This window comes from Schistocerca nitens, chromosome 1 (genome assembly GCF_023898315.1).
Source record: "Schistocerca nitens isolate TAMUIC-IGC-003100 chromosome 1, iqSchNite1.1, whole genome shotgun sequence".
Taxonomy (NCBI): domain Eukaryota; kingdom Metazoa; phylum Arthropoda; class Insecta; order Orthoptera; family Acrididae; genus Schistocerca; species Schistocerca nitens.
The window spans coordinates 104,835,658-104,850,009 of NC_064614.1; the positions used below are offsets into that span (position 1 = coordinate 104,835,658).

At 37.0% G+C, this 14,352-nt stretch overlaps 1 protein-coding gene across 3 annotated transcripts in view; it reads left to right on the forward strand.

Annotated features, from left to right (window-relative positions):
• Positions 1–14,352, forward strand: part of LOC126241819 (CDGSH iron-sulfur domain-containing protein 2 homolog) — an 85,135-nt gene that overhangs the window by 29,159 nt on the left and 41,624 nt on the right. For 2 of the 3 annotated variants that reach the window (XM_049948040.1, XM_049948038.1), the window contains exons 3-4: positions 1,189–1,302; positions 12,882–13,714. In XM_049948040.1, coding sequence (XP_049803997.1) covers positions 1,189–1,302; positions 12,882–12,968 — 201 coding nt within the window. In that variant the 3' untranslated portion in view covers positions 12,969–13,714. Of the gene's footprint in view, positions 1–1,188; positions 1,303–12,881; positions 13,715–14,352 lie in introns of those variants that run through there. The other variant, XM_049948039.1, reaches the window with a different exon arrangement.

A 14,352-nucleotide genomic window follows, 5' to 3' on the forward strand; every position in this document is an offset into this window, starting at 1 on the left:
CAACAAAATGCATGTAATTCTACTAATAAAGCTTGTTCATTTATATTCAAAATTAGTAAGAGATTTCACTTCCCCTTAATGAAATTATTTCCAAATTTTGACTTCAAAATGTCTAGAAAATCTTCTTCCCTGACAATGTCCTGGGCAGAGATAAGGATATAAAATAAGGGAACTAACTTTTTAACTGATCTGGCAGCTTCAAAGACATTTAATTCAAAACCTCTTGACATGCTTGTGCTTTGAGTTGACCCTACTTCCCCATTGCAGGGAGCTTGGATGCAAGGTGTTGACACACATGCATCTTCCAATTTATAAAGTACTTTATCCTGTCTGTAAAATCCAGATTATTTGCCAGCCTTCGTAAACAAGGCTGAAAAGCATATATGTAATAGCTAAGTTTTTCTGGGAGGATAAAATTTCTTGAAGTGGATTTATTCATGGGAGTGATGGGGGACACACTAAAACAATTTTATTTCTTGGTGCAGGAAGGGGGCTGTTGATAATTTCTCTGAGGGAACCATTGCTCACCCAAACCCTTCTACATGCATGGTGCAGGGTGTAAGATACACAAATTTGTGCGCTTCTAGAGAGATTAATCTGCAGTTGGAAGTATCAGAGACTGGGGTGGATTTGTAATACGAAGTATGCCAGAGTGGGATGCATGCATGCTAAACTTTAATGACATATTGTTAAATGACAAGGTTGTCATTTTCAAGGGTTTCCTAATTACACGCACTGGCAAAACATTGGAATGAAGAAATATTGAAGTATGGCCATTCTGCCATAGAACCAACTGAATTTTACAAACAGCAGATGTGAAAGCCTGAATAATTTCATGAAATGCAAAATTATTCAGTAGAATTATTTAAAAAATTGAGTTTCAGATTATTAATAAATTCACTAATTTATCTTAACCTTTGCCATCCCTCTTGTAGGGATTGTGAGGACAAGATTAATCACAGTACACACAGATGCATTTAAACAATGGTTTTTCTCACATTCCATATGTGAATGGAACAGGAAAAAGCCCTAATAATGGATGCACAGCAATGCATTTCAGTGGTTAATAGAGCATAGATGTAGATGTTCACAAGTCATTACCAGTAAAATTGTTTTCAGTGTTGGAAACAAACTTTGTTTTGTATGTTGTGTGTTGGTCCCATAACATTTTTTATTTCTTGTTTGCAGACAAATATGATCAATCCTGATATAAGGAAAGATCTGGCCAAAGTAGCAGATGTTTTCGATATCGAGGATATTGGTGACAAAGTGAGCTTTTGTCGTTGTTGGCGAAGCAAAAAGGTATTTCATTACTTTTCCAGATTACTTGTCATGGAGTATATGTTGGATTACTTACCTTGAAAGTAATTACTATCCAAAATGTTGTTCTTCATTGCAACTGAAAATTGAATGACATGCATAATGAAATTGTTTCTACATTTGAATGTAGATGTTACTGCTATTGTCGCTCAGGTTAGTAATGTATTTTATCCCAGAAGAATAAGGCTCTATGGACATTTTGTTAACTGTGGAGAAGTTGGGTTTTCTTGACATAGCTTGATACTTCCTCTCCTTACTTGAGAGGAAAGGTTGTATGGAGGGAGTGGAAAATAGAAGGGAAAGTAAAATATTTAGCTTTGGAGCAGGCATTGAGGAAATTCATACTCTTACTCTCAAATATAAGAAAGGCAAGCAGAATAAAGGTGTTGCAAACCAAAGATGTGTTCATGTAAGCAGGTTGTAGAAGACTTTCAGAATATCAGGAAGAATTTCCAAAAACTTGGGATGAAGCAATTGACTATTTGATACAAGGAAAATTTTCTTCTGAATCACATAATTCCAATATTAAATGGAGTTGCTTCTATTTTGACTTTTGTAACACTATTTTTTAAAAAATAGGTGTAAGAATTTTTGAGTAATTTACTTCCCTCTGCTTATTTATATCTGCACAGGTAATCCACATGTCGTTGGATTTACACTTTATGGGGCAATAAAATTTAAACTAATAACCACAAGTATTTTTATGGTTTATTAATTATGTCAATGATAAATTTGTCTTGGGTGACTTTAATTTTTCAAGTGAGAGTTACTTTGCAGGAAACACCATTGAAGCCTTTGTGAATTAACACATTTTTTGGGAATCACAAGAAGAGTAGTCACGGTTTTAGTGATTCCTGTCATATTTGAATATTTCTATGGTTGCATGCATTGGTCTTTCTTTTTAGTTCTGCATAGAAATTCATGTTAAGATCTAATGAATGGTGTGAATCTGTGTTTTCATTTCTAATTTTCTTTCCAGTGTAATTGTTAGGGAGCAGTACTGTCTCAACCTGGCATGCAAAAGACACTGGCTATATATTATGGCGCTATTAACTTGCTAAATGTTATCAGACAATTGAATAGTTTCCATCCCACTTGCCTGAAAGAATACTTAAGTATGATGATTGGACTCGTTCTTCATTCCCCAAAAACGGACAGTCTTGTATTTCAAAGGTCTCTACTAACTTTTGAGAGTGATGTTAACAGGTGTTGAACACCTAGATATGTTGCAGCAAATACTTCTCCTACATAACCTTGATGGAACTTAAAGGGAAACAGAAATTACATTCTTGGTGAGGACACTGATATCACCAAACCACAGAAAACAGGAAGTGTTAAGTAGTGCTGAGAAATTACCCAATATTTTGGTAGGTCACTGGTTTTGCTGCATTTATAACTTGTCATATTTCCCCAGTGGAGAAATGCTTTGTAAATGTGAAGTGTCCATTCAGTGTTCAAAGAAAAAGGACTATATTATAATTCCTGCAAATCAGTAGTGTTATACAGCAGATTTGTATAGACAATTTTCTGGAAGAAGGTTCTGGTAGTAATCTGAAGGTTTACAGCTGTACTAAATATATGCAGTGAGAGATAAACCACTTTATAAATATTGAAATTTTGTTCACATAAACAGTTAGCTTACTGGCATTGGCTTCATTATTTAAATTAACTCTGGTCTTTGTGCTCCCTTAAATGCATAGTGATCAGACAACTGTAAATAAGTTACATCTGAATTCAAGTGGTCTATTGCAATTCTTGTTCCCCCATTCTGGGCAAAACTGATCTTCAGTTTCTGAGGAGCAAAGATGTTCAGTAATTTGTAGCTGAACCAGTGTTGTTATAGTTGTCATTGTCATACTGAATCAGTTTGTATGTTGTTATAATCGTTTGAGTGACTTGTAGTTCGAAAAATATTGACAGATCCACCCAAACTTTCACTATTAAATTTCTTGCATACTGTATTTGAGCTGAGAAGCACCTATGGGCTTCAGTAGGATGGTATTACCATTGACAGCACAAACTGTCAACAAATGTGATGTGCTGGTTGTTGTTTTGTTCAGGTATACTAGAAAAAAGATGCTTAGTGCGTTAACAGTGAGAGTAATGATTTTTGGGAAAATAATGAAACAATATCTCGAAATAATGTCAGTTTCAGGGAGACAGAACATGTTCCCAGGATTAAGTCCATCAGCTTCAAATCTATTAACCAAACTTACAACAAGGATTATGAACAGATTTACCATAAAGTTTTATGAATTTTCTGATTTACTTTGTACACATGTCTCCTTCTAATTTTATGTTGATTTCTAAAAATAGTTGATTTTATTTGTGAAATAAGAGAAACCCCTAGTGAATAATTAATATTATTCAGGGTGTAATACGAGATGGTGTTTAAAGCCAGAAAGGTGAAGAAACAAGAGACTGGGAGGTGGTAGTTCAGTAGGATTTTTTAAACCTGGTGCAAATTGATGCATATAAAACCTCCAAAATTATGTACAGAATGTGTCAGACAGAAACATTCTGAAACTGTAGTAGTGCTGTAAATGTTCCACTTCACATGGGGACAGACACATTCAAAAATAAAAGTTAATGGTCCCCTCTCATTGTACTTGGCACATTCACTAAAATTTCCAATACCTAAATTTATAGAAGCAGTATACAATTTTAATGAAGCAAAGGTAAAAATTTGATTTTAGAAGTGGATTTAGTGTAATGAACCATTTTGCTGCTGTGGATAAAATTGTAGGACAGAACAGTTAATAGTATGAAGTTATAATTCACTTGGAATAAATAGATTTGAATTTTGGACTCTGTTTCAACTGAATTGATGCTGGCAGTCCTGGAGGAACAAGATGGTGATTCAACCGATGGTAGTATGTTGAATGTATGTCCATCATGTTGCAAATTCCATAAGACTGATGGGTAGCAGAAATTCAGAATTGATAGGAATTGGAGAAGAAAATGCAGAACTTTCCTCAGCAGGCCTAGAAAATGTTCACAAGTTTCCAAAAATGTGAAAATAAATGATTCATGTTGATGGAACATACCTACCACCTTTAACTAATGACATGGTGCTGTTTTCTGAGTGGAAAATCTTAATACAACTGTTTGGAAAAGATCCTCAGTCATATGTAAAAAGACAAAAATAACATTTGTCAAATGAAAATTGTAACATTGATAGTGAATTTGTTGAAGACCTGGCAGCTAAAAGAAATAAATGTAACTGTGAAAAATAAGGAATGCTTACAGTAAGTTTTCAGTGAAATAGACCTTTTGTTACCAACTTGGTCTTGCTGTGGCACATGGACATTCAATGTGGCAACTATTGCACAATTTTGGGTTGCACACAGAGCATTGGAGAGACGTGTTGGGAATTATTACAAGAAACATGGGGACATGGAGATCAGGAAGGGGAAGATAAGTCTATAATGTAAATGAAATATAGATTGGTGGAACATCTATTTAGCTGAATAGATGCTAGATGGACTGAGGAAGTTTTGTTGGCTTTGCCATGAATGGTGAACTTCACTGATTGGAACTTCTGCATATATTCATAATCCCATGAGTTTCACTAACAGCAGGATAATTTTCACCCTCCAGTTCATATGAATGTCTTCCTCTGAAAAAATCTGTTTTTGTCAGAAACATGACCCTGTCACAAGCCAGTAACAGTTCCTTGCTTCCTGAGTTTGACAGTTTTCATAACTGTTATTATCTGAATTTCACTGGTTTTTTTACATGCATATGAACATTGGAAGGTTGCTTGTGAGCCAGCATTTCATGCAGCCTAAAACGTTCTGCAATACTGGTCATGTCAATTAACAGTGGCTCAGTTTGAGACACCAGAATAATTTTTTGAATAAAAGTATCAAAGTGCTGCTGCCTGTAAGCTTTAGACAGTGGTGTTACTATCTAAACAATTATTCTCTCAACCTATGGAAGTAAGACATGTTTTAATGACAACTAAGTTCAAAGGAAAGAATGTAGGACATGTCTTGAAGACTTTCATTTGAAGCAAATTAGCATCAGTATACAGACCATTGTCTGAAGGTGTGAAAGGTGGTACAGCAGAAGCGTTCACTCTTGTTTAGTGCAAAGTCTTGGGTAATAATTTGTGATCCACTGGGCATTGTTCATTAAAGGGATTGTCAAAGTTTATGCAAACCCCACTTCATTGCTCACCTTGGTATGAACAGCTGGGAAAATTTGCTTTCATTGGTCAAATGCGAAGCAAGTAATTAACAATACATGTAACTATCTCTCGTTTCTAAGAATTGGAGTGGAAGTGCTGGCCTTTCTTCAGGTGCAGTTGCTTTTCAGTAGTTAGTGCCCTGCATTTCAGTTTTTCCCTCATTTGCTGCAAGTAACTGTCAAAAATCTTCAGTGAATTCATGTATAAAGTTTTGAAACAAGGTTAAGGGAAGCTGGAGCTGGATTTCACACCTGCACAGAAATGCACATGCACTTATTTTTCTTTCCCTATGCCATTTTGCTTGCTATAATTATTCTCAGAATGTTCATTGCAGAAAGTATCCTATCTAAATACCACTGTTCTACATCATGACTATACTTAGTGTTATATTGAATGAAACATCTGCTGACAACTTAAGTGCAAAAGAAATACGCTGCATTTGGAGAGTTACTGTTCTTACATGCTCATCTTTTATTGCCTTACATAACCTAAAGTGTAAATGTGTCTTAACAGGTACAAGCCAGAAGTTGTGAATGCTAGTGAATTGTCTAAATGCTCATTCACTTTTGTTCACTTCATATGAAGCTGTAAATGAAGCTTTTGGGGTTAGTGTTAAAAGGTAGTGAATGTCCTACACTCCACTTTGTTACCACAATTTATATCAGAAAGGACTAAACAGAGGCAATACTGTGTGTGTGTGTGTGTGTGTGTGTGTGTGTGGTTTAAATATTTCGTATGGGAAACTGCCAGAACAGTCACTAAAATAATTGCTTTTACTGCTTGTCAAACACTGTTGCGCTTAGCATAAAATCCATATAGCCAAATTTCCTTTTCATTTATATATGTATGTCAATTTCTTGTATTGTAATTTTGTTCATTTTTATACAGTCAGGTCTGCTGTGTCAGTCTATAAGTTGTTATTAAAAATGTTTTCTTGCTGTTTTCTTTGCTTTATGTATCATGTTCACATTGATTTATTTTGTGAAATAACTTGTTTTGAATGTCTTGTGTGCTGTCTGCTGTTTTGTAATTGACTGTGTTGATACCTCCTGTATGTGTAGGAATTTGTGAAAAATATTAAATACAAATTACGTGCAAAATTGGTAGAAAACTTAAACTATTCGACTATGAAACAGCAGAAGTTGTCATGTGAAGTCTCTCCCTGAAAGTCACTTGGACATTTAGATAAATTGCCAATTCTCATATGGAAAACTTCGTTGTTGCCTAATGGGCGTACTTACACTGTGGCATTCTTACGTTACTATGAAGTCTGTTGTGAAAAAATGTATTTACTTCTCATATGAAAATTCAGTGTGTTTGTAAGTCGGCAAAACTTTTGGCATTGGTTTCTTCCCTAAGATTGTAACAACCTTCATTAAGAATACATGGCAGCAGATGCTAGGTGTGTACCAGGATGGAGCAATGTTGTTCATTACATCAGTGAGCATTCCTGTTCCACCCTGAAGATTTCTCGTAAGAGCAGTTTATAAAGGAAATGTGAGCAAAGAACATAGCAACAGTTGACTATTTAGGAAAACACTGAAGAATTGTGTACTGGGCAGTAACTGAAGGACTCACAATTTCCGTACACAGAATGCTTTCAGCTCAAAAAATTTTGAATCCTAAATTTTGGAGAAAAATCACCATGTTTCAGCATGAAAGTCAGATTCGGTTTACAATATGATGCAGCTAATGAATGTATTTGAACTGCCAAGATTTGTTTCAGGAATCGATGGTTGCTGATCAGAACTCCGAGAAACTTCAGTGTTTTATGTGCATTCAGTCAAGAATGAGTGGCGTTTGGTGGAATTGTTTAATCAAATGAGACAAAATGCTTTCAAACTCCCAAGTGGAAAAGGCAGAGGAGTATTAATGTTGAAAGTGGTTCCATGTGCCTTGCAAATTTGACAAAATATATCAAAAATAGTAATCATTTTAAAAAGAGTGGCAGGAGAGGATATTGAAGAAAGATAGGAAATGGTTAAAGGAATAATACATGAGACAGCTGAAACAGTACTGGGCAGAAAAAAGCAATTGAGAACCCAGAGCTGGTTTGATAAAGACTGTAGGAGGAAGATAGAAGTAAGAAATGGCACAAGAAAAGGAATGCTGCAGAGAACTAGAGGTACTGTAGAAGAATACCACTTGAAGAGAAGGGAAGCAGATAAGGAATGTAGGAGGAAAGAGAATTTGAAAAACGGTGGATTGATGAGTTACGAGAGAGAAATACTGATCAAGAAACAAGGAAATTCTATATGAGGGTTAAAGATACAAGGAAAGGATTCCAACTGAGAGCAGTTTATTGTAAAGAGAAAAAGGGAAATCTGATTGGAGGAAAAGATCAGATTTAGACACATGGTTGGAGTATTTTAACGAACTACTGAACAGACACTGAAGATGAAGGTGCGGTTGATGCCGGTACGGCAGAAGAGATCGAGCAGTAAGCAAATTGAGATAAGGAGCACCAGGGATCAGTGGCAGAACCCGCAAGAAGTTGGTTAGTACAAAGACACTTAAAAACAATAAAGCTCTGGGAGAAGACAGTTGTTGTCGTCTTCAGTCCTGAGACTGGTTTGATGCAGCTCTCCATGCTACTCTATCCTGTGCAAGCTCCTTCATCTCCCAGTACCTACTGCAACCTACATCCTTCTGAATCTGCTTAGTGTATTCATCTCCTGGTCTCCCTCTACGATTTTTACCCTCCACACTGCCCTCCAATGCTAAATTTGTGATCCCTTGATGCCTCAGGACATGTCCTACCAACCGATCCCTTCTTCTAGTAAGCTGTGCCACAAACTTTTCTTCTCTCCAATCCTATTCAACACCTCCTCATTAGTTACGTGATCTACCCACCTAATCTTCAACATTTTTCTGTAGCACCACATTTCAAAAGCTTCTATTCTCTTCTTGACCAAACTATTTATTGTCCATGTTTCACTTCCATACATTGCTACACTCCCTACAAATACTTTCAGAAACGACTTCCTGACATTTAGATCTATACTCAATGTTAACAAATTTCTCTTCTTCAGAAACGATTTCCTTGCCATTGCCAGTCTACATTTTATATCCTCTCTACTTCGACCATCATCAGTTATTTTGCTCCCCAAATAGCAAAACTCCTTTACTACTTTAAGTGTCTCATTTCCTAGTCTAATTCCCTCAGCATCACCTGACTTAGACTACATTCCATTATCCTTGTTTTGCTTTTGTTGATGTTCATCTTACATCCTCCTTTCAAGACACTGTCCATTCCGTTCAACTGCTCTTCCAAGTCCTTTGCTGTCTCTGATAGAATTACAATGTCATCGGCGAACCTCAAAGTTTTTATTTCTTCTCCATGAATTTTAATACCTACTCTGAATTTTTCTTTTGTTTCCTTTACTGCTTGCTCAATATACAGATTGAATAACATCGGGGAGACGTTACAACCCTGTCTCACTCCTTTCCCAACCACTACTTCCCTTTCATGCCCCTCGACTCTTTTAACTGCCATCTGGTTTCTGTACAAATTGTAAATAGCCTTTCGCTCTCTGTATTTTACCCCTGCCACCTTCAGAATTTGAAAGAGTATTCCAGTCAATATTGTCAAAAGCTTTCTCTAAGTCTGCAAATGCTAGAAACGTAGGTTTGCCTTTCCTTAATCTTACTTCTACGATGAGTCGTAAGGTCAGTATTGCCTCACGTGTTCCAACATTTCTACAGAATTCAAACTGATCTTTCCTGAGGTCGGCTTCTACCAGTTTTTCCATTCGTCTGTAAAGAATTCGCGTTAGTATTTTGCAGCTGTGACTTATTAAACTGATAGTTCGGTAATTTTCACATCTGTCAACACCTGCTTTCTTTGGGATTGGAATTATTATATTCTTCTTGAAGTCTGTGGGTATTTCGCCTGTTTCATACATCTTGCTCACCAGATGGTAGAGTTTTGTTAGGACTGGCTGTCCAAAGGCCGTCAGTAATACTAATGGAATGTTGTCTACTCTCGGGGCCCTGTTTCGACTCAGGTTTTTCAGTGCTCTGTCAAACTCTTCACGCAGTATCGTATCTCCCATTTCATCTTCAGCTACATCCTCTTCCATTTCCATAATATTGTCCTCAAGCACATCGCCCTTGTATAGACCCTCTATATACTCCTTCCACATTTCTGCTTTCACTTCTTCGCTTAGAACTGGGTTGCCATCTGAGCTCTTAATATTCATGCAAGTGGTTCTCATTTCTCCAAAGGTCTCTCTAATTTTCCTGTAGGCTGTATCTATCTTACCCCTAGTGAGATAAGCCTCTACATCCTTACATTTGTCCTGCTTAGCCATTTTGCACTTCCTGTCGATCTCATTTTTGAGACGTTTGTATTCCTTTTTGCCTGCTTCATTTACTGCATTTTTATATTTTCTCCTTTCATCAATTAAATTCAATATTCTTCTGTTACCCAAGGATTTCTACTAGCCCTTGTCTTTTTACCTACTTGATCCTCTGCTGCCTTCACTACTTCATCCCTTAGAGCTACCCATTCGTCTTCTACTGCATTTCTTTCCCCCATTCCTGTCAATTGTTCCCTTATGCTCTCCCTGAAACTCTGTACAACCTCTGGTTTAGTCAGACAGTATTACAGCAGAAATGATAAAATATGGTGGAGAAAAACTAGTGAGGATTTTGCACGAGATTATAGTGGAAATGTGGTGGAAAGAAAATATGCCGTAACACTGTAGTACAGCAATACTCTGCCCTATACATAAGAAACATGACAAAGCTGACTGTGGGAATTGTAGAGGAATTGCACTGCTCTGTATAGTATATAAAGTATTAGGAAAAATCATAGCTGGGTGGTTAAGAACATACGTAGAAGAGCATCTAGGAGGCTACCAATGTGGTTTCAGAACTAATAGATCCACTACAGATCATATTTTCACTATCAGACAGTTCCTTGAAAAATGTTAAAACATCAATGTCCACCAGCTGTTCATTTATTTCAAACAAGCTTACAGTAGTATCCAAAGGGATCAACTTTGGAAGGCAATGCAAGAGGCAGAGTCCTTAACCAAATGACATGATTGGTTCAAATGACTTTGAGAAGAACAGTATGCAAAGTAAAGATTGAGGGCAATTTATCGAAGCCATTTGAAGTTAATAATGGACTGAGGCAGGGTGATGTGCTCACCACTATTCTGTTTGTCAGCTCGGAGGGGGTAGTGCGAAAGAAACAAAGCAACGACCCTGGGAACACTGTTTAATAGTGACTCAGGAGCTTGCATTTATGGATGATATTGATTTGTTATCCAGGAGGAAACAGAACCTGGAAAAAAGCTTGAAAAAGTAGAAAGCTATGGTGCAGAGATGAGACTGACCATTAATCAAAGACCGAGTGTATGGTAACATCTAGGGAAAGATACAGTGAAGGAGAAAGAAGCATGACTTTGAATGGAAGAGAATATGACTGCCTTGAGAGCTTAAAATATCTTGGGTCACTGGTAACTGAGAATGATAGGACAGAAGACATACAGGAAAGAATTGCAGCTGGCAACAGGAGCTACTTTGCACTGGTTGAAGTGTTTAAAGCAAGGAGCCTTAGTAGGAATGTGAAGCTAATTGTGTATTGTACAGTAGTTAGACCTGTGGTGATGCATGATTTGGAGACCTGCACTATGACACAAAATGTGTTGTTCCTGACAAGGGAACCTCCCCATCGCACCCCCCTCAGATTTAGTTATAAGTTGGCACAGTGGATAGGCCTTGAAAAACTGAACACAGATCAATTGATAAAACAGGAAGAAGTTGTGTGGAACTGTGAAAAAATAAGCAAAATATACAAACTGAGTAGTTCATGGGAAGATAGGCAACATCAAGGACACTGGGACCGCAGGAGCGCCGTGGTCTCGTGGTAACGTGAGTAGCTGCGGAACGTCCTTGGTTCAGATCTTCCATCGAGTGAAAAGTTTCATTTTTTATTTTCAGTTTATGTGACAAACTCTTATGTTTTCATCACTTTTTTGGGAGTGATTATCATATCCACAAGAAAACCTAAATCGGGCAAGGTAGAAGAATCTTTTTACCCATTCACCAAGTGTACAAGTTAGGTGGGTCGACAACATATTCCTGTCATGTGACGCACATGCCGTCACCAGTGTCGTATAGAATATATCAGATGTGTTTTCCTGTGGAGGAATCGGTTGCCGTATGACCTTGCGATCAAATGTTTTCGGTTCCCATTGGAGAGGCACATCCTTTCGTCTACTAATCGCACGGTTTTGCGATGTGGTCGCAAAACACAGACACTAAACTTATTACAGTGAACAGAGACAGCAATGAACGAACGGACATATAATAACTATGCAAAAATAAAGTAAGTAAAATTTTCACTCGATGGAAGATTTGAACTAAGGACCTTTCGTTCCGCAGCTACTCACGTTACCACGAGACCACGGCGCTCCTGCGGTCCCAGTGTCCTTGATGTTGCCTGTCTTCCCATGAACTACTCAGTTTGTATATTTTGCTTATTTTTTCACAGTTCCACACAACTTCTTCCTGTTTTCTCAATTGATCTGTGTTCAGTTTATCAAGGCCTATCCACTGTGCCAACTTATAACTAAATCTGAGGGGGGTGCGATGGGGAGGTTCCCTTGTGAGATGGGACAGGAAGATACTTGGGAAAATCTACGGAGCCAGTGAATGATAGGGGTGTTTGGAGAATCAAAAATAAGATTAGTTGTACTACTACATTGTTTGGGACATGTAGAGAGAATGGTGAACAGCACAGTCAAGAAAGTTTTCAAAGGAAAACCTGATGGATGTGGTGAACAGCACAGTCAAAGTTTTCAAGGGAAAACCTGATGGATGTTGTATAAGGGGGCAGACCAAGGACCAGATAGCTAGACAACATGCAGGAGGAATTTAGAAGGATGGGAGCTAGAAGATGGAGAGCCAAGGCAGCCAGCAGAGAAGAGTGGGCAGAGATTGTCAGAGAGGCCAAGGTCCTACAAGGGCTGTAGTGCCAAGGAGTAAAGCCAAGTCAAGAATTAGTGGAAAAGGCAGAGGAATGTTAATGTTGAAAGTGGTTCCATGTGCCTTGGGAATTAGACAAAATATATCAAAAATAGTTATTTTGAACTGTTTTGTCTATAATGTTTCCTATAGTTTGAAAAAGATGGTTGTGCAGGCTGGAGATTTTGTTTTGAACTTGGTTTTTGATACCGATAAGAGTGTGGACAGATACTGTAACAGTTACTTTTTATGATCCAGGCCTCTGTATTTTTGCATGCATTTTACCACTTTTTGTAGTGAAATTCATTGTTGACTATTTATTCTGCCTATTGGTTTCATTCAACGTCTAATTCTTCTAAATAGTTTGACACAACAAACTTTGTTTTTTCAGTTTCCATACTGTGATGGCACACATAACAAGGTCAACCAGGAAACTGGAGACAATGTGGGTCCAATCGTCCTTAAACATAAGGAGTAAAACTAAGACTGATGGTGTAGATTGTTATCTAGGTTGGCAGGCAGCTTTCTTTTGTTTGTTCCTTCCTGCAATTTAGAATGGTATAAAAATACTGATTCCTTAACAGTGAAAGTGTCTTAAATTTCATTGGTTTAATCAATTATAACAATACCACTGGATTTTAATTGAAAATTGTTGAAGTGCCAATCTGAATTTATGCCTGAATATGTAACAATAGATGGGAACCTCAAGCAAAACATGAAATGTTACTGAAATGCCTCTGCATGTGTTGTTGTTGTAGTGTTTGTTTAGTAAACAGATTATTGCTTAACATTGTTGTTGATATTTAAAATGGTATCTAGAAACATTGTGGTTAAGAATTGTGTAATAGAATGTGCAAGGAAAACTGAGTTAACTACAGAGCACTTTGGTGCAGAAGGATTTGTGTTATAGGAGCTGATTGGCCAACACTTTGCCATGCACAAATTGCATACTGTGAATAATAATAAGTAAAACAAATGGGAATTCAGATAAGCTGTGAATCATTAATACTTTAGTTCTATTGCTCTTATGTAAAGAACTACATGAGGCAGCACTTGCAGTTCAGGAGTTTATCATCAGTTTCATATTAATGTTTTCATGTTGCCCCAGACATTGACATTGTGAACTAGAATAAAATTGCCACTGTTTCTAGCTACTTATGTAAATAGATCTCATGTGTATATTTTTAGACAAAATATTTATTAAAATTAAGATGCTTTCTCACACACATTTGTATTTGTTTTCAAATCCTCAAGTGTTGAAACACGATTCTAATAAAATCAGTAGTGTGTGTTGAATTTGTGATATCTAAGGAAACAGCTTTGTATATATAAGAAAATATTGGGAATTGTGTGGTACTTCCGGTCACATTGACCTAGATAGTTGAAATTTGTCATCAGGGGTAGTGTTGAGCAATGGAAGTTCCATCCCCAGCCATTCCCTCACCCTGTGATAGCATCACCATTTCTTACCCTTCTGTCTAAAATTAGAAATTTATAGTTACATTTAACACCCCACAAGACAAAAGTTTTCATTACTTAAAATTTTTATTTTAAAATTTCTCTGTGAACAGGCTTCTTCACTCAATAGCAATGAGAGCTAATGATGCTATTCACTGTAGTCTTTATCCACAGAATATAGTCAACAAAACAAAATAGTGTTTTCAGATGAGGACACAATAAGTTGCATACAACTCTTTAAGGTAAAACAAAAAGAATAGCTGATCATTGACACTGAAATGATGTATAACACAGTACTTTAAAATTTCTTTCCTTGGTAAGTGTGTGCTAGTGAACTTAAACATGCTTGAGTTAACTGCATTTTCCACTCCTTTGCTTCTGTAAATAACTGCTTGCTTAAAGTA